The sequence below is a fragment of the Myotis brandtii genome, unplaced genomic scaffold (genome assembly GCF_000412655.1).
Source record: "Myotis brandtii unplaced genomic scaffold, ASM41265v1 scaffold1603, whole genome shotgun sequence".
Taxonomy (NCBI): Eukaryota; Metazoa; Chordata; class Mammalia; order Chiroptera; family Vespertilionidae; genus Myotis; species Myotis brandtii.
The window spans coordinates 175,102-196,281 of NW_005355850.1; the positions used below are offsets into that span (position 1 = coordinate 175,102).

Consider the following 21,180-nt stretch of genomic DNA (forward strand, 5'->3'; position numbering starts at 1 on the left):
TGTTTGCTGCTTCGAAGCTTCTATGGGTTAATCCATCATCCCGTGAGCCCTGTCAGGGGGAGAGGGGACAATCTTTGAGCAAGTGTTGTGCGCATTCGGCTCAACTATCATTTCTGCCCCCGGCTTGCCAAGTAGGGTCTGCTTTTAACCGCGGCAGAGCCTGGCTGCACTTGAACTGCTCAGCAGAAACATAACGTGAACTGCATTGCCGTTCCCGGTTAAGACATGCTCTTTACAGAGAACTGCTTGTAAGACTGGCAGTTCACGCACTCATCAGCAGTCCTCAGTCATGCACCGATTTTAACAGGTACTACACCAGGGTTACCTGCTGTTAGCTAGTAGGCCCGTATCAATCAAAGTCGGTCCCGACGCTCGCTTTCCGAGAGAATCATCTGGGGGGATAAAGACCCCCGGTTCCCCTCCCGCCTCCGGATCAGCTTCCTCTGTGATGGGGCCCAGAGCCAATTCGAGGAACAAAATCCAACACCTTGTTTTGATTGGTGATTGGTGACCTCTTTTGAGACATGGACTCTAGGGAACTGAGTAAAAGCAAATATAATACCTTCCCAGAAAAATGCACATGTCATAACATCTTGGATATAATTTTAGTTGCTCCTGAAACCCATTTATAGGTTCACTCGGTCCTCAATTAGATCTAACCTTTAAATCACATCAACACTCACACTCATTTCCCAGCATTTTAAGGTGCAGCCCAGTGAAGAGGTCACTGTGTTCGTGGTAAAATGTTGTCTCTGACGTTCTGACGTCCCCCTGACCAGGGTTCTCTCTGCTCTCAGGACCGGGAGGGATAGCTCTTCTGCTCCTGGGCACTGCTCTGGTTTATATCTTATGAAATTGTAAATCCTGCTGCCAGTTGTGTGTCTTCCCTTTCAGTCCAGTTCCTGATAACTGGGGGACGAATCAGAACCCCCTTCTGGTTAGCTTATGGGACATATTTTATGTTTCCCCCATTTTGGGCTCCACCTGACCCCTGACCAACTTACTTAGATTATTCGTCTTTACTTCTTTTTCTTACCCATTTATTTTTAAGCCTCACCCAAGGCTATGTTTATCGATTTTAGAGAGAGGGGGGGAAAAGGGAGAGAGAGAAACACCGATGTGAGAGAGAAGCATCGATCGTTGGCCTCCCTGATGTGCCCGGAGTGGGGATCGAACCCACGGCCCTTTGGTGAACAGGACAACCCTCCAACCAACCACCTGGCCAGGGCTTTCTTACCCATTTGTCATATTTTAATTTTTGTGAAACCTTAAAGGCTTCCATACTGAATAAATGCAATAAGTACTCTTATTAGCATTCCTCCTACTTTTCTACCCAGATTTATAAGACGGAGGTTGGCCTGGGATAACATTTAGTTCCACCTTCCCACCCCAGATGGAGGTTGGGGATTGCACCTCCAGCTGCCTCATTGAGGCTATGGGAACAGCTTGCTGCCCGGGAGGGCATTCTTGGTAGATGAGAGGAATACTGAGGTTTCTGTTTTTCCCTTCTTGGTGTAAGTGAAGGCCATCTTCACCCGTTCACTCAGCCAGCTCCCCTCCCTCTTGCCTTGGCAGCCTGACTCCGAGGGAATTCAACTCCTACGGCTCCCGCCGGGGCAACGATGCCATCATGGCTCGGGGCACATTTGCCAACATCCGCTTACTAAACAAATTTTTGAACAAGCAGGCACCGCAGACGATACACCTGCCTTCTGGAGAAGTGGTGAGTATGGTGACCTCGTCTGGCCCTGCTGCTTGGGTGTCTACCCGGTCGGTCACTTTCCCTCGCTCTTAGCTCCTTCCCTGCCCCTCCTGCCTCTGGCTTCCTGCGGTCTCGCCAGGTGTCCATGTGGAGCTCATCAGTGATGGGGACGCCCTTTAACCTGGGAAACTCCTTGTCCTGCTCAGAGGTCCTGCCTTTGGCCTGACTAAATCCGCTTTCCTGGAGTTGAGCTTCCAGAGCCTTTGAGTGAAATGCACGAGTTCAGAAAGTTGGAGGGGAGATTCAGGGTAGGGTAGAGGGTGTTTACCCAGAAGTGCTGTTTTAGGACTGTATTGGCATTTAGTTGAGTTCACCAAACCAGGAGGAGAGAAGGAACGTGGAGGCCGGCTCGGGTCCTACAGGGAACCCGTAGGTGGGCCTGCTACAGTGGGATTGTCTGCTGTGAGGCCTGAGAGAGGCCGGGAAAGCCTGCCCTTTGAGTCGGACAAGCCCGGGTTCAAGTCCCAGCTCCACCTCAGACCAGCTGTGGAGCTCCCAGCAATGCATTTCCCTCTGAGCCTGAGCGTTCTTACCTGTGAAACAGAAATACTGTTCTATCTACCTCGGCAGGCTCTGAGGCTAAAACGTAAATGGAGGGGCGTGTGAAACAGCTAGTCTGGTGTCTGGTCCGCAGTGTCACTTCCCTTCCCAGGAAATGTGGCAAAGCTGCTGGAAACGGGCGAGGCCACTTGTGAAATAACCTTCCCAACCTATTTTAAAACAATAACAGCTAATATTTATGTAGAACTTACTATGTCTCGGGTACTGTTCTAAGCTGTCTGCATGCATTGTCTAATTTAATACTCGTAACAACACTTTGAAGTGGGTACCATAGTTACCCACATTTTATTTTTTATTTTTTAAAATTTATTTTGTTGATTTTTAACAGAGAGGAAGGGAGAGGGATAGAGAGTTAGAAACATCGATGAGAGAGAAACATCGATCAGCTGCCTCCTGCACACCCACTACTGGGGATGTGCCCGCAACCAAGGTACATGCCCTTGACCGGAATCGAACCTGGGACCCTTCAGTCCGCAGGCCGACGCTCACTCCACTGAGCCAAACCGGTTAGGGCGTTACCCACATTTTAAATTGGGAACCACGGCATCGAGAGCTCCTATATCCCTAAGGCCACAAGTAGAGAAACTGAGTTTAAACCCAGGGAGTCTGGCTTCGAAGCCAGTGCTGCTTGCCACCACGCCCACTGCCTCACCTGCCGCTGATTATGTTTTTGTAAAGTCTCTTCATAGACAGTCACTGGTCACCAGGACCAGCTCAGAGCCAGTGCCCAGTAATGTTCAGTGAATCAGGGATAATGAGCAAACTATTCGATGAAAAAGATACAGTTAAATGGTGGGATGCGCAAGAGGCCGAGGGGAGGCCTTGCGGCGGCAGACATCGGGGCCTCCGGGTACTGACTGTCGCAGTGAACGTCACTTACTTGCGAGCCCCACCGTGGCAGAACTTCCAGTCACGTGTTCGGTGCTTCTTAAATAAGGAGACAGAAGCAGAGAAGGACGGACATTTGAGCCAACCCTTGAACTCGAAAGATAGACCTAGGCCAAGGACAGGGAGGAAAGGAGAGAAAACAGATAATGCAAAGAATAGAAGAAAACAGAAAAAACATTGTTTCTTCAGAGTGATAAGATGGTTTCCTGTTGCTGTAAAGCAGGGGTGGGGAACCTTTTTTCTGCCAAGCGCCATTTGGATATTTATAACATCATTCGCAGGCCATACAGAATTATCAACTTAAAAAGCAGCCTGCTGTATTTGGTCAAACATCCAATTAACTCACCCTAATGCCTTGGCAGGGCCAGACGAAATGATTTTGTGGGCCTTATATATGGCCCATGGGACAGACATTCCCCACCCCTGCTGTAAAGTAATTAGAGGGCAAGAAAAAAAAAATCCCTAAAAATGTCACAGGAAAAGTTGGTTAGTTGAAAAAAAAATCTCTCAAAATATAGAACAGAAAAATAAAGGAGAAATTAGAGAGAAACTGAGAAAAGTAAAGACTGAACTGAGGAAGCCCAACATCTGACTGAACAGAGGTACTGAAAAGAGAAGAGAGGAAGTTATCACACACCAACATAAGGGAAATTCTCGACTGCCAGATCGAAGACTCCAGATTGAAAGGGCCGCTGAGTGCCCAGCAGAGTGCCTGGAGATGACCTGCGCCAGGCACATCCCTGGGAAGTTAAGATCAGCAGAGGTCTGGCCAGGGCAGCTCAGTTCATTAGAGCATCATCCCTTGCACCAAAGGGTCACGGGTTCCATCCCTGGTCAGGGCACATGCCTAGGTTTCCGATTCCATCCCTGGCGCCAGTCAAGGAGGCAACTGATCGATGTTTCTCTCTCCCTTCCTCTCTCTCTCTGAACATATCTTCGGGTGAGGATTAAAAAAGGAGAGATCTAGAAACTCCCGGAGAAGCTAAAACCGGTTATATACAGTATGCCGGCGATCAGAGGTGCAGAAGCAACACTGGGAACTTGGACTGATTTCTCCCTTACAATCCTGTCCTTCACACCCTGCTCAAATGAAATTAAAGTAGTAGCACATTAAGATACTCAAAAACTTAAAAAATATCCCTCAATTCCTGTCGAAAAAAGTGTTGCTGAAAGTGTTCCACCAAAATAGAGGAAGGTGTCGGGTGCAGGAGAAGGCAGGGCTGGGAATCCCCAGGATGCGGGTGGAGGAGGCTCCTCCGTCCCGGGAGGCACCCCGGGAGCAGTGCTGGACTCCAGGATGTAGCCCCCTGAAAAAGACTTTTAGGTGATAAATTGCCTGATACGACTGAGTGTCTTTAGAGGAGATTAGTACTTTAGGCAGATCGTTTGGGGATTAATTAATGGGTAGGAACATAGAAACAGGTTAGCACACACACACACACAATGAAAATTATTAATTTCAGTGGAAATTGTTTTTAAATTGCCAAGAAAGCGAAGTCATAGTACATTACATGACGCAGCAGTAAATAGCTTTTACATAATCATAATGCAAATACCAACTATTGACAGACCAACCATCTGACATCACTCTATCGGGAGGTCGGGGGGAGGAGAGGTGTAGAGGAATTGTTGGGAATGGTGCTTAAGAGAACCACATCCTCATCAAACTAGGGAATGTGATAAAACTGGAGAAATGAAGAATGCACTGTTCAAACCTAATACCCAGGAGTTCTAGAGGCACAGAAGCACGAGAAACCATGTTGGCTTCCGAGGAGAGGGAGCGTGCAGACCTCCCACGCTAGCCTGGTTAACACTCGGCATGGCTCTCAGAAGAGCAATCAGGAGACGGAATCCGGAGCTGCTGGTCCCCCTGACCTTGGGTTTCGTGACCTGCTTTGCCGTGGGGTGCTCAGCTTTGCAGTAGTTTTGAAAGCACATTAAAACTCAACTCCCACATTCTTACTACCCAACGCCGGTAACAGATATCTCTGAAAGTATCGGGCAGGATGTTTCTTTTTGGTCTTTGAAGCAGTCTAGACTGTTCGGTTGGACAGAGAAGGCTTTTACTATTTTTGTAAGTTTCTCTATTCATGAGCTCTGTCCAGCTGCACACATACAGACTTCTATGCAGATTTTGCTAAGGCCATGGGGAATTAACCACAGCTCCTGTGGTCCATCAAAACAGCAGTTTGTCGAAGCTGGCTTAAAGGTTTGATTAAACACCCTTCGAAGGGAACACTCTCTAGAGGGATTTTATTTTCCGACTTAGTAGCCGGGAGAAATAGTTGTTGCATCACTCTACCGCCAGCAATGACATCAGATGTGTCTGAAGTCTCAGCTCAGTATTCAGAGTTCCTGTGAGAACAGATGAACCTATTTGTGTAAGGTGTGTCTCATATGAACTAAAATATTCATCTTCTCCTTTAATGCTGGGCATTGGCCCATCAATATTTCCTCTCTCTCTACCTTGACCACCATGCAGAGGGGTGACTAATAAAAGTTTGCATTTTAAATGACTTCAGAACCTTACCTTCTTGTGTTTTGCTACCCTTCACAATTGACCATCACTGAGTCTCTGATACTGAGTTGAAACCCAGGGTTAGGTGTAATTCTATGTTTTTTAAAAGTTTAAAAATAGTTCAGTCAATGGAAGAGGAAAAAAAATCTAATCTACTTTCCTTTTTCCCTTGATGCCTTAGGATTTGAATGTTTTTCTAAAACCCTCACAATCAGCCATTTCAGTTAAGAGAATATCTATATATATAAAAGGCTAAGCCACCAGCCGACCGGTCGGTAGGGATGACATTCACTGACCATCAGGGGGCAGACATTCAATGCCGGAGCTGCCGAGCGACAGCAACTTTGCAGAGTGCCCTCTCGAACTCTGGGACCCTTCGGGGGATGTCGGACAGGCTAGGCTGAGGGACCCCACCTGCCGGAGGGACCCCGCTCACTCCGCAGATGCCCTTTGAGCCCTGGCGCCGCCCCAGGTGTGGCTGGCCAGGGAGGGACGGCAGGAGGTTGGCTCCAGGGCGTGTGTCTAGCCCAGTCCCGCCCTGCCAGCCACCTTATAATTAATTTTTTTTCAATGTGCACAAATCTGTGCACCAGGCCTCTAGTAAAATATAATTTGGTCAGTGTATATAGATGGAGCTCATTGGGAATCTGTAGACCAGGCATCTGTAGACCAACCTGTAGATTGGCTAGTTTTCCGTTGGCTTTGCGCTGACCTGGCTCACTGCAGACCTCTGACCCTGCACACCCTACCAGGTCTCCCTGGCCTGTGTCTGCACTCTGTGCCTTTGCTACATCTGTAATACCTCCCCTTTCTCTTCCTCAGCTTGATGTGTTTGATGCCGCTGAGCGGTACCAGCAGGCGGGCCTTCCCCTGATTGTTCTGGCCGGCAAAGAGTACGGCTCCGGCAGCTCCCGGGACTGGGCAGCCAAGGGCCCTTTCCTCCTGGTGAGTATGACATAGGGACATCCCCACGGGCAGCTGCCCCTGTGGACCGGAAGGGACGCTGGGAGGGGCCAGGAATCCATTCTGGTGCTTTACTCTCCACGATGTGGAAGAGCAGCTCAGAAAAGCAAGTGGTGTTTGTTCCTCCCCTGCTTCTTGGTGGACTGGCTTCCCTTCTCTCAGTGAAGAGTAATCTGTAGGTGAAATGGTTCCCTCAGACCAGACATATCCCAGAGCCATGGTCTTTGGGGGTCGCAGTAGAACAGCTGGGCGGAAGGTCTGTGCAGTCTGTGAAATCATATCCAAAAGTTTGTCTGTATGTCTTTTTCTAAGGGGAAAATTCCATGGTTTTCATAATGTTCTCAGAGGTTGAGGACCCAAAATTTGTTTAAGGCCATTGTCCCCGGTGAACTTGAGGAATAAGCCAGGGCTGCTGCTGCTGACCTGTCTGCCAGGTTCCTGCAAGGGAAAAAGTCAGGAGCCTGAGCTTTGGGTAAACTCAGGAAAGTGCTTCCTATGATGCTTTTTACTGCCTGTGAAAGTCTCTTTAAATTCAGCCGGGAAGGACTCTCTCTCTCTATTCAAACAAGACACTGGGTAGACCCTTCAGCCTTTCAGGGCTTGACCAGGAGGTTTCCCCAGGGGCGGGGCCACACAAGGCAGCAGAGAGCTCTCACCTCTTCAGCAGCAGCAAGTTCTCACCTCAGAGGGCTCTCACCTCCTCAGGGACCCCAACAAAACCTGCTGCCGCTTTAATCCTCAGGGCAGGTAAAACGGCTTAGCTGATGTCAGTGTAGATAACGTGTGGCTCGAGCCAATCAATGCACTTGGGAAACCCTGAATAAGTGGTATCCACAGTAAAACATGTGGCTGTCCGGTAGGCAGCCCCAGACATCCAGGCTTCTGAAAATCTTTGAATATCACACACCTATTATTTTGGTTTTTTAATCAATTATTTTGTTCTGTGGGAAAAAGAAATGTTCTCTGATTATTTGGTAGTATGTCAGGGGTCTGCTCTTTTAGAACCTGCTGAAAAGAACCAGAGAAAAGAAGGAAGAGGTTTGAGGAAGGGAGCTGGTTGCTGACAGTAGTGCCAGTCAGTTGGGTGGGGAACTTTAAGATAGTTGGGTGGGAAGGAAGGAGAACTGGCACCCAGGGGGCGCTCCAGAGTCTAGACTTCGCTGTAGAGCCACTCTGAGTCCTGGCTGCCCAGACACCATGTACTTCAATCTGTAGCTGCCCAGCCAGGGCCACTCAGCAGTCTCCTGGGCTGAATTCATGCAGAGAGGGTTATACAGTTGTGATCTGTGGCATTGAGAGACCTGCACAGCCATTTATACAGAACTAGGGACATGAATAATATGCATTTACAGAGATTTATACTCCCCCTCAAAATAACTACATAATACATGTATCCAAAAATCCGTACAAAATATCTGCTACCCTGAAGAATCTGCCCTTCCTCCATAAATTTGTTTTTAAATTTGGAAACAGTCTTGGCCAGGTAGCTCAGTTGGTTAGAGCATGGTCCCAATACACCAAAATTGCAGGTTCGATCCCCAGTCAGGGAACATACAAGAATCAACCAATGAATGCATAAATAAGTGGAACAACAGTGGTCCCGATACACCAAAATTGCAGGTTCGATCCCCAGTCATGGAACATACAAGAATCAACCAATGAATGCATAAATAAGTGGAACAACAAATCGATGTTTCTCTCTCTCCCTCCCTCTCCCTCTCCCTCTCTCTCTCTCTCTCTCTCTCATATATATATATGAGGGAGAGAGAGAGAAACATCGATTATACATATATATCTTCCCCCCTCTCTCTAAAAATCAATAAATTTTTTAAAATTTGGAAGCACCTGTAGGATTTTTTAAAAATACCTGTGCCTGGATCTCATCCCAAGAGATTATGGTTTAACAGGTAAGGAAAAGGGCCTTGATGTCAGGATTTTAAAAGCTTTCCTTGGTGATTCTAATATACAGCAAGTTTGAGAGCCACTGCTTCATAGCCATGGTTTTCATGACTTTCTCTTCCTCCTGCCCACACTCCCTGCGTGAGAATCTATGCAGTAGATCGGGGGTAGTGCCCGAGATTCTACATTTTAAAAACATTTATTTATTTGTATTGATTGATTAGAGACAGAGAGAGAAATGCCGATTGGTTGCTTTCTCTATGTACACTGACAGAGGATCCAGCGCAAACTTGGCGAATTGAATCGGGACGACGCTCTACCCAACTGAGCTACCCGGCCAGGGCTCTAAAATTCAACATTCTTAATAAGCTCCCTGAGTGACTCTTATGCAGGGTTGTTCTTAAAAGTGTACCCTAGATATCAAGAGACCTTTTAGGGGTACCTAAATATCCACTTACAGTTAACTAATATTTGAGAATAGGGTGTTTTAGTTAATCAAGTATCCTGGTTTATTAATCATTGCTGTATAGTATTGCCAGTTATAGATTGCCAGTAAAATGTACTTTATAGATAGCTTAATGTCAAGATTATATTCCATAGGATTTGATCCTTGAAGCAGGAAGTATAAAAGCACACAGTAGGTAATTCTTTACTCTCTTGATAGTATGTTCTGTAAGTTGCTTCTCTGATTAAATCTTCCATGTCTGCCAATGGACCTACAATCATAGCAGAATTGAAGGGAGAGAAATGATTTTCTTTATGTTGTTTTGTGATGTGGAGTCTGTTACAGTGGAAGTTTGCTAAGAGGTGTTACATCACACAGTGGCTCAGTGTGTGGTCAGACTGCCTGGGTTCAGAATACTAGATACTCCCCTGACCGCCTAGCTTGGTGCAGGGGGAATGAGAGCAGTCATTTAAGGGCTCACACAGTGCCTGTACTGTGTAGGCACTCATTGAGCCCTGACTACTGTGCTATTTATAGCGAGGGGGTAGCTTTTTGTGTAAACGATTACTTCGTACTTATAAAGAATGTAGGTGTGAGAAGAGTTTTGACTTAGGAAGCCTTTTGCTAAGTTTCTGTGTCTAAGGAAAAACTGGGACTGTGTCCAAACCCCTCTCTCGGTCCTCAGGGAATCAAGGCTGTCCTGGCGGAGAGCTACGAGCGCATCCACCGCAGTAACCTGGTCGGAATGGGAGTGATCCCCCTCGAGTACCTCCCGGGGGAGACGGCGGACACCCTGGGACTCACGGGGCGGGAACGATACACCATCAACATCCCAGAGAACCTCAAACCACGAATGAAAGTCCAGGTCAAGGTGAGCCGGGGCCTCTCCACGCCAGGGCCAGCTCACAGGGACCCTGTGTTTGTAATCCATCTTGCTAGAAGGAAATCAGTGGGATTTGGAAGAAGAAAAAACAAAGGGTAGGACTAAATTAGCCTTAAGAGTTTTACTAGCCCCCTTTCTACCTGCCTCACAACATATCACGTATTTCTGTTTATTCATAGTTATCAGTTCCATTCATACCTCCAAGCCTTTCCCATTCCTCCCAGTTTCACTTAGCCCGGAGACTAGTGGCAAAAGCTCGGGGGCAGGACATGACCTAAAAAACACCTTTTTTATTATAAGAATGTGAACAACAGACGCTGTCCCCATCCGAGTCTTACCCCAAATGACAGCTCCCTGGGTGAGGAAGGGAGGAGATGCCCACACCCAGGTCCCAGGGGGACTTAGACTCCCAGGCAGAGGCAGCTGCTGAGGTCTGTGTCCAGGGTGAGGAGCTGGGCCCAGTGCCTAAGGGACCCCAACAAAACCTGCTGACCCGAGGCACCTCCTCTGCAGGGAGCCCTGAGAGGCTTGGAAACACCGTGCCCAAGGCCACAGTGACTACTGCCCAGAGAGGCCCTTTCTAAGTCTCAGATGCCTCTCACGTCCATCACTCACACTCTCAGTGCCTGCCCATGCGGATGAGTCGCTGGGGGTCTTTTAAAATGCAGCCTCTGAATCAGCAGGTCTGGGTGGGGGCCTGCGGCCGCGCATGTCCCCAGGCGCTGCCCGTTGGCGCTGCCCGTTGGTGCTGGTGTGCGGACCCCTCCCCAGGGGCTGACCTGGGGGCCGCGGCACACGCTCCTCCTGACTGAGCTGCCTCCCCTGCTCCCTCATGACTCTTCTTGGCTTCTTTGTGGTCGCAGCTGGATACCGGGAAGACCTTCCAGGCGGTCATGAGGTTTGACACCGACGTGGAGCTCACCTATTTCCACAACGGGGGCATCCTCAACTACATGATCCGCAAGATGGCCAAGTAGGCCCCGTTCCCTCGGAGACCTGCCCTGGGAGCTGCCCCGGAGCGTGTGCGGAGCCACCGGCCGCCGAGCCCCTGGTGCAGAAGCGAGGCCCCGCCTCCCTGCGGGTGCTGCCTTGCAGACGGAGCACAGAGCACTGGCGACATGCCCTTGACCGGAATCGAACCTGGGACCCTTCAGTCCGCAGTCCGACGCTCTATCCACTGAGCCAAACCGGCTAGGGCGAGAGGCCCTTTCTAAGTCTCAGATGCCTCTCACGCCCATCACTCACACTCAGTGCCTGCCCATGCGGATGAGTAGCTGGGGGTCTTTTAAAATGCAGCTTCTGAATCAGCGGGTCTGGGTGGGGGCCTGCAGCCTGCGCATGTCCCCAGGCGCTGCCCGGGGCCCTTAAGTCTCAGATGCCTCTCACGTCCATCACTCACACTCTCAGTGCCTGCCCATGCGGATGAGTCGCTGGGGGTCTTTTAAAATGCAGCCTCTGAATCAGCAGGTCTGGGTGGGGGCCTGCGGCCGCGCATGTCCCCAGGCGCTGCCCGTTGGCGCTGCCCGTTGGTGCTGGTGTGCGGACCCCTCCCCAGGGGCTGACCTGGGGGCCGCGGCACACGCTCCTCCTGACTGAGCTGCCTCCCCTGCTCCCTCATGACTCTTCTTGGCTTCTTTGTGGTCGCAGCTGGATACCGGGAAGACCTTCCAGGCGGTCATGAGGTTTGACACCGACGTGGAGCTCACCTATTTCCACAACGGGGGCATCCTCAACTACATGATCCGCAAGATGGCCAAGTAGGCCCCGTTCCCTTCGAGACCTGCCCTGGGAGCTGCCCCGGAGCCTGTGCGGAGCCACCGGCCGCCGAGCCCCTGGTGCAGAAGCGAGGCCCCGCCTCCCTGCGGGTGCTGCCTTGCAGACGGAGCACAGAGCACTGGCGTCGCGGTGCCCTTCCTCCAGGCACAGGCAGCAGTTCCTCCATTCTCTCTTTTCCTTCATCTTTGTATCTTTTTCTAGAATTTGGAGGCTAGCAGGGTGGAATGTCAGTAGTGCCAGAAAGAACTGAGCGTGTCTTTAAAGTTACTGATCACAGAAGGTTGATTTTTTACTCTTAGCCTGTTAGCGTTCAGCTGAACACAAACAAGTGTTCTCAGAAGGAGCTCCCTGTCCTCTCTGTGTTTCTCGGTTCTCCTCGGTTCAATGAAACCTTCCCCTGCCTGTTACACCAGTGTTAACTGATGTGGGCAGATGGGAACTTTTGCACACTTCAGATCACAATGGTGATTGTGACTCTCCCCCGCCCCCTTTCCTTCGGAGTGAATGGTCCGGACACCTTATGGCCAGGTCAGAGGTGGAAACTTTTTGATTATGTAACTTTTGATCGATCACCATTAAAGAAATGTGAAGTTTTCTTTTACTATCTTTAAAACTTTTCCCCAGAAAATTTTGTTCCTTTGTCCAGAGGATAACTTTGTTGGGAGGTGGTTTTGCAGAGAGACAGATATTTCTAATTTGAATAAAATTAAATCTATTTTCAAGGAAAACTTTTTGACTTTGGAATTGAATCCTGCTGTGTGTGTGGCTATAGTTTTGGGCTGTTTAGAACAGAGCGGATCTCAGGCATTAGCTTCCCAAAGCCTGGCTGACCTTCAGGTTCTCCTGTTCGTACGGCCATGGCAGTGACCTGCAGGTAACAAGGAGGGGCTGAGGAACCAGCGTGTTCTCTGCCCTGTTTGGGAGCAGACAAGCAGGTAGCAGGCAGGGTTGTGAGCATGTCATAGCTTTGATTTTTGTGTCCTCTAGTTTTATCTGCTCATTTTCATTTCTAAAGTTGTTTCAGGGCACATGTCTCTTATTCTGTGCCAGCAGCAACAATAAAATATAGACTGAAGTGGCTCAAATATTAGAAACTTCTTTTCTTATAGTTCTGGAGGCTAGAAGCCCAAGATCAAGGTTCCAGCCAATTCATTTTTCTGGTAAAGTGCTCTTTCCTGGCTCGAAGACAGCCACCTTCTGCTGTGTGCTCCCATGGCCTTCATCAGGGCAGGCACAGAGAGAGAAAGAACTAGCTCTCTGGTGTCTCTTCTTATAAGGGCACTAATCTTATCAGATTAGGGCCCCACCCTTACAATGTCATTAAACCTTAATTAAACCTTCCTTTGAGCTCCCATCTCCACAGAGGCACACTGTAGGGTAAGAGCTTCCACATATGAAATTTGGAGGTACACAAACATTCAGTCTATAACAGGGCAAACATAGTCTAAAAGGGCCATTTTCAGCAGAAAAATCACCCAAATTGGAGCTAAAAGGACCTATTACAGCTAAAGGAGCAGACTTAGAAAGTTCTGGTAACTTAGCAGTATTCCCCCTAATATGCTTCCTGGTCAAACAGTTGGGCTGATTAGAGACGTCAGCTTTCTGAAAACCAAAGAGAACTCTAAAGTTCTGTCATCATCTGAACCAGCCCAGGCACTCCACCCTCCCCTCCATCAGCAGTAACAGTTACATCCAATTACTGTCTTTGGAGATTTTTCAAACCCTTTATCTAAAAGGTTTTACGAAAAAAATATATATAGGAGACTAACTTGAGGATATTTTCTTTTTAAACTAAGGAAATATTTTGTTTTCATTGTAAAACTGACCCATAGCCCAAAAAGAACGTTGGGAAAACATAAAACAGTACCAAGAGAGAAAAATGGGAAGGTGCTCACTAAAAAACTTCTATCCTCAGTAAAATTTAGGGGGAGAATTAAGAAGTGCTAAAGAATTTCTTCTCACTGAAAATGTGGAATAGGTGTTTTGAAATATCTTGGTCTCCAAACTTGAGGAAGTAATGTTTTTTTAAAATGAGTCAACACTGATGTAATGTAATTTTGTCCTAAAGTAACTGATAATTCGTTGGTCCACTGAATTGTAAGGTTCATCTTTTTGAGTTAAAATATTCCTCACACCTCTGTCCAATATCAGCTCTCATTTTCTGAGCACTTGTTTCATACATCTCATTTTATCCCCCAAACTTCCCTGCGAGTTAAGTACCATTATTGTCCCAACTTTGCAAATGGGGAGACTGATCATTTAGAAGACAGAGTAACTATCTGAGGTCACACATCTTGTACCATATGTGGCAGAACTGGGATTGGAACCACTGATTCCCGTGGTAAAGCTCTCCCCCAGCTCTGCAGTGCTCAGTGCTCACAGAGATGCTGAGGTGAAGATCTCTGCAAAGGATCTGGAGAAAGTGTGTGGGTGTGCATGTGTGCCTGCAGGGGTGTGCCCTGACTTTCCCCAATCTGGTTCCATGCTTCCGTGTTACAAAGAAAATTACAATAAAATGAAGGTCACTACCAGAGGCTGAACTGAACAGGTTTGCCACTCCAAATTCTGCTTATTACCCATCCTAACACCTGCACAGCACAATGGGAGCTTTTCTCGGAGGACTCTGGATGTCAGAAAAAGAGAGAGAGAGAGAGAGAGAGATCTGAGAGAAAGACGAAGGGTGTTGTCCACAAGATGAACTGACAACTAAAGAGCAATTCTCGCTCACTTTGCCTTTTAGATCTGAAAACATAACTCCAGGTATTAGCACTAATAAAGTATATTTTAATCTCATTGAGATTAAAGCAGAATGAATTTGAAGTTTACTGCAGGACAAAATTTTAAGCATTAATGTACTGTTCTAATGCAACCCTCAGGGTGATATGATAACAGGTACCAACCATGCTCACATTCCACCTGTTACTTATGGTCAGATTCTGACAGTAATCCTATATAATAAAAGGGTAATATGCAAATCGACCAAACAGCAGAACGACCGGTCGCTATGGTGCGCACTAACCACCAGGGGGCAGACGCTCAACACAGGAGCTGCCCCCTGGTGGTCAGTGTGCTCCCACAGGGGAAGTGCCGCTCAGTCAGAAGCCGGGCTGATGGCTGGCTAGCACAGCAGCAGTGGTGGGAGCCTTTCCCGCCTCCACGGCAGCGCTAAGCTGTCAGTTAGACATCCCTCGAGGACTCTCCGACTGCGAAAGGGCACAGGCTAGGGGGATCCCCGCACCCCCACCCCCAGTGCATGAATGTTGTGCACCGGACCTCTAGTGCAAGTAGAAAGACTTAACCTTTTCTTTACATGCTTCATCCCATGTCTAAGGCTACAAATGGAGTCATTCATCATGTTTTTCTTTGTATAAGTTTATTTTTTCTTTTTCAATTACAGCATTGTTACTAGTCAGAAGAAAGCCCTTGCTACCTTTTGTTCTTCCCTGCCTATCATAAAGTAGAGGAGGAATAAATGGTGATGGATGAAGACTTGACTCAGGGTGGTAAACACACAATACAGTGCACAGGTGATGTGTTGTAGAACTGTGCACCCGAAACCTCTATAATTTTAACCAGTGTCACCCCAACAAAAAGAAAAACAAAACAAAAAATGAAAAAAGAAAATAAAAATTTGATGTCTGTGACTTAAAACTGTAATAAATCTGAGGATATGTAAACAAAGAGATTGGTGTATTCCTAAAATCCAACTGTGGTTCACTGAATCCTGCTCTCTAGGAAGCAGAGCTGTTAGAGCGTGGACGCCAATGCAGGTGTTCACCTGCACGTTAAACATGCAGGAGCTCACCTCCTGGCCTCCTCGGGGCCTCCACGGTGCAGGGTGATCAGTGCCACATTATCAGAAATGCTGTTGTCAAGACAATCCAACATGAACCTCAGGATGCCACTGGGAGGGACTTAAACAGATCCTCAAGAGCTCTCTAGGAAATGGAAAGTGAGGGATATTTACACTAGAATGTAGGCGGAAATGAGAAGTGCTGTAAGGAAGAGAGCTACAAAGCGTTATGGGCTTTCAAAAGAGACCGCTGCCAGCTGGGGGAACTCAGGGCAGGTGTATGGAGGCAGCCGAAGAGGGGAAACAGATCATCAGTTGCAGCCCATGAGCAACTCCCCCGACAGGAACAAATTGTGAAGTCAGGTTGGCTGAAGTGAATAATGAACAAAGGGGAAGAATGGGAAATAAGGTTGGAAAAAGAAGTGGGTGCTGGATATGAAAACTCTTTAACATCAAGAAAATTAGGGGCCTGGCCAGCATGGCTCAGTGGTTGAGTGTTGACCTATGAACCAAGAGGTTATGGTTTGATTCCTGGTCAGGGCTCAAACCTCAGTGTGGGGTGTGCAGGAGGCAGCCGATTCAATGATTCTCTCTCATCATTGATGTTTCTATCTCCCTCTCTCTTTTCTTCTCTGAAATCAATAAAAATATTTTTTTAAAAAAAAAAGAAAATTGGGGAACCACTGGAGTTTCTACACAGGGAAGTGACATGCTCAGAGCTGCTTCCCAGGAAAAGTAATGTGGCAGCTGTTGCTATGGCAATTGGAAGAAGGCAGAGAGACTGGTTAGGAGACTGTCTAGTACACTGGTCGGCAAACTGCGGCTCGCGAGCCACATGCGGCTCTTTGGCCCCTTGAGTGTGGCTCTTCCTAAGCCTTAGGAGTATCCTAATTAAGTTAATAACAATGTACCTACCTATATAGTTTAAGTTTAAAAAATTTGGCTCTCAAAAGAAATTTCAATCATTGTACTGTTGATATTTGGCTCTGTTGACTAATGAGTTTGCCGACCACTGGTCTAGTAGTTCAAGTGGGACAGAAGAGCTCCTTGGAGTTGCCCTTCTGGAATACAGGGGCCCAGCAGTACCATAAGCACAAGCGGGAAAGGTTCACCCATTGACTACCCAAACCTCGATCCAGTGGGAATTACCCCCCCATAAATATGTCAGTCAATGTTGGTCAAGGTACACAGAACTCAAATGGGGTATATGTTAGTGGACAAATATGTTAGTAGCCACCCAATCCGGACCAAGTAAGCCACCTGTAGGGCCAATGACACAGAGCCCTCTGTGCCATTGGTCACACACCCAGCTATGTCTCAGTAAAGGAGAAAGGCCAGAATGACAGACACTCACAAATCAGACAAATTGGCAGCCATTGAAGAATGGCATCAAAACTCTCACCTACAGTTGGATCATTGTGATGACCTCGCCCACAGCCTCATACAGGATGACCGCCTTGCTCTGGACAATGTTGATGCCTTCATCAGCACCCAAGGTGGCCATCAGAATCTTGTTATCTCCATTGCTTCTGCATCTAATACACATTCTGTTCTGGGAGAGTCATTCCTGGTCAGAGTCAGGGGGCATTACCCAAATCACTAGGGCAGTGATGGCGAACCTATGACACGCGTGTCAGAGGTGACACGTGAACTCATTTTTTTGGTTGATTTTTCTTTGTTAAATGGCATTTAAATATATAAAATAAATATCAAAAATATAAGTCTTTGTTTTACTATGGTTGCAAATATCAAAAAATTTCTATATGTGACACGGCACCAGAGTTAAGTTAGGGTTTTTCAAAATGCTGACACGCCGAGCTCAAAAGGTTCGCCATCACTGTTAAGTCCAGCTGTGAAAGTAAAGTAAAGACAAAAGCAAAATAAGTGTGAGAGAAGGCCAGACACCATAGGGTGTCTTGCAGACATCACAAATTTAACGTCGCTAAAACGTTAAACCAGTTCTCAACCTGTGGGTCGCGACCCCTTTGGGGGTTGAACCACCCTTTCACAGGGGTCGCCTAAGACCATCGGAAAACACATATATAATTACATATTGTTTTTGTGATTAATCACTGTGCTTTAATTATGTTCAATTTGTAACAATGAAATTGGGGGTCACCCCAACATGAGGAACTGTATTAAAGGGTCGCAGCATTAGGAAGGTTGAGAACCACTGCTCTAAACTCACACTGTTCCTGCCGAAGGGCTCCTAGTTCTGGAACCAGCACCACCCATTGGCTAAGGACAGTGTTCCTCCTTACTCACCAATTCTTTAACCGTTCAATGATATGCTTCTGAATCGCTCACCTTATGGAGATAATGAAAGTTCATTGAAATGGAAACTATGCAGCAAAGAGAAACTACCTCCGTTTCACCCTCCCAGGAATGAAATCTTGAAATTTGCTCAGATGGCTCTTGCTCAGGGCCTTCCCTGACCCCCAGAGGGCGCCAAGTCCCTGCCTTTGGACCTGGTTGTCCTCTCTGCTCCCCCTGCAGAGCCCCATCACCAACGCAGCAGGGCACAGGGAGGTGTGCCAGGCTTTGATGTGCTAGGTCTGCCCTGGGAATGTGGCCTCCACAGGGGGGACTGATTTGCCTCATTCATGTGACCTCAAACCCAGCACAGCAATGCTGCATGGAAGGTGCTCACTGTACTTGTTGGAAAAATAATGAGAAAAAATAATTCAGGTATACAAACGATACAATTGTATAATATAATAGTGTGTGTGGGGGGGGGGGGGGATGTAATGTTTTTATTTTTTCCCTGCCTTTGGCCCTGGTTGTCCTCTCTGCTCCCCCTGCAGAGCCCCATCACCAACGCAGCAGGGCACAGGGAGGGGTGCCAGGCTTTGATTTGCTAGGTCTGCCCTGGGAATGTGGCCTCCACAAGGCGGACTGATTTGCCTCATTCATGTGACCTCAAACCCAGCACAGCGATGCTGCATGGAAGGTGCTCACTGTACTTATTGGAAAAATAATGAGAAAAAATAACTTCAGGTATACAAACTATACAATTTTATAATATAATAGTGGGGGGGGGGGAGATGTAATGTTTTTACATTTTAATCCATTTACAAAAACAGATGATCTTGAACAGTTGTGAAGTTCAATGTTTAAAGTGAAGCAACTTCACTTGGAGGATATATACAGGGTGGGGCAAATGTCAGTTTACAGTTGTTCATATGCAAAATCAATACATAATAATACAAGAATAGGTCTATGTTTTGCATACTTACAATTGTAAATCTACTTTGCCCCACCCTGTGTGTGTGTGTGTGTGTATCACAATTATTTACTCTTTGAAATACAAAAAGTGTTTGCTTTGCTTTGTAGACTCTCATGTCAGTCTGAAGGGAAATGGATTTAGAAAACACAACCAGTTTTAATTTCTATAGAAAAACACACAATGGGCCTAATTACCATTAATGATACCCCAGCTTATAGCTACACACCCACACACCTGAGTTACTCTTCATAATGCTCTAAATCACCTGCCTCTTAATTTAAATATGATAGAAGTTGTGAAGATATGGAATATGAGAAGTACTGGTAATAAGTTTATGCTACAGGTAAGCCTTGTGTACTAATCAAAATTTGCTTTATTTATTTGATGTCTGTTGGCTTGTTTTAAAAATACTTTGATAGTAAGTGGAGCTTGGAACTTTTCAAAAGTTGAAATAAATATAAATCTTTGAAAGTTACAGAAGCTTCTAACATCCGCTGGATTGTTTAGACACCAGAGAGGCCTTCACACCTTCATCCATGTCAGCACCTCGGCATCGTCTTCAAGTCTCGGCTGAACTCCAGGTGCCGTGGACAGACCCTGAGCCAGCCTGCATGGGGTGCCAGGTGTCAGTCACAAAAGAGTCATTTCTGGAGGATTTTCAGAGACCGATTGTGGCAGGTTGCATTTTCCAAAGATGGCCACCACCATAGCTTCCCTCTCACATGCTCTTCTGCTAGTGACCTCGCCCCAGCCCCCTCTCTGGAACCCGGGCTCTCTCTGTGACATCCCCCAACTACAATACAGCCGCAGAGACTCCACTGGGGGCTAGACACGGTCCTAAGAAGCCTTGCAGGTCCTCCCTGGGCGTCCTGGCACCTTGCCTCCAGGGGCAGCCCTCTCAGAGGCAGTCTCCATGCTGTGGGAGCCCACGCCATGCAGTGGCCCGTGCACGTGCTCTGGTCAGCAGCCCAGGCTGAATGCCCAGCGCACAGCAGCATCTGGGACAGCCAGGTGAGTCCACTTGGCCGTGAGCCCCGCCAGACCTACAGACGATTCAGGCGAGACTGCGAGTGGTAACCCCCAGCTAAGCCAGATGAGAAGTGGGAAAGATGGTTACTGTTAAGCTGCGATGGGGCTAGTGTTTTACAGAAACGGATAACCGGAACAGTCTTCACGGCACTCCCAGTGGTCCGTGTGTCTGTAAAACCCACGTGTGGACCCAGCCTCATCTCCCACACCTCAGCTCACTCTCTCCCCGCTTTCCCTAAACGTGGTTCTCTTTTCTCAGGGATGCTGACCACCAGTCTCTGCTCAGACACCACCTCTATCCTGTCTCATTGCCTGGCTCCCTGGGTTCATGTCAGATTCCTCCTCCTGCTGGCGTTCCCAGGCCTCCCTTTCCCTAAAGCACCAGCTCCTACATGAGGTTGGAAATGTCACTCCCACAGGTGATGACTGGGACACAGTGGGGGCACATCGAGTCCAGATATTTCAAACTGGCAGAAGGGATTCAACTCCGAAACCCCTGAAATCATCCTGTGACGACACTTGATGGTCCGTACTTGCCGCCTCTCACAACCACATCACAATGACAGATAAAATACAGAACATCCATCATTCAGAACTACCTGAAAGCTGGCTGAAGAGAAGTAACAAAGAAAGCACACTGAGACTGGTAGGAGGGGCGGAGGCGTGGAACGGGCTGGTCCGACACCCACATGTGCTGTGTTTTTAATCGGGAGGGATATCAATCAGTGGTCATATAAAATGCAGAAAAGGCCTTCAACAAAATCTAACACCTTCAGCAAAGTGGGAACAGAGGGAACATACCTCAACATAATGAAGGCCGTATATGACAAAGCTTAAGCCAACATCATACTCAATGGGCAAAAACTAAAACAATTTCCCCAAAGAATGGGATCAAGACAGGGATGCCCACTTTCACTACTCTTGTTCAACATAGCTCTGGAAGTTCTGGCCACTGTACTCAAAACAGCCTGGTACTGGCACAAGAACAGGCATATAGATCAGTGGAACAGAACATAGAACCCAGAAATCAACCCAAGCCACTGTGCTCAATATTTGACAAAGGAGGCAGGAGCATATATCAGAGCAGAAACAGTCTTTTCAATAAATGCTGTTGGGAAAATTGGACAGGTACATACAAAATAATGAAACTAGACCACCAACTTATACCATACACAAGAATAAACGCAAAATGGATAAAAGACTTAAATGTAAGACATGAAACCATAAAAATCTTAGAAGAAACCATAGGCACCAAAATCTCAGACATCTCTCAGCAATATGTTTACCAATACATCTCCTGGGACAATGGAAACTAAGGAGAAAATAAACAAATGGGACTACATCAAAATAAAAAGCTTCTGACAGCAAAAGAAACCATCATCAAAATAACAAGAAAACCCACCGCGTGGGAAAACATATTTGCCAACGTCATATCTG

At 47.3% G+C, this 21,180-nt stretch overlaps 1 protein-coding gene across 1 annotated transcript in view; it reads left to right on the plus strand.

Moving 5' to 3' along the window:
* LOC102247221 (cytoplasmic aconitate hydratase) overlaps positions 1-11,029 on the plus strand; it is a 44,051-nt gene extending 33,022 nt beyond the window's left edge. Inside the window, exons 14-17 of the mRNA XM_014536323.1 lie at positions 1,525-1,723; positions 6,552-6,674; positions 9,722-9,907; positions 10,783-11,029. Of these exons, the coding sequence (XP_014391809.1) occupies positions 1,525-1,723; positions 6,552-6,674; positions 9,722-9,907; positions 10,783-10,896 (622 nt within the window). The 3' untranslated portion in view covers positions 10,897-11,029. The remainder of the gene's footprint in view (positions 1-1,524; positions 1,724-6,551; positions 6,675-9,721; positions 9,908-10,782) is intronic.
* The last annotated feature ends 10,151 nt before the right edge of the window (positions 11,030-21,180 follow it).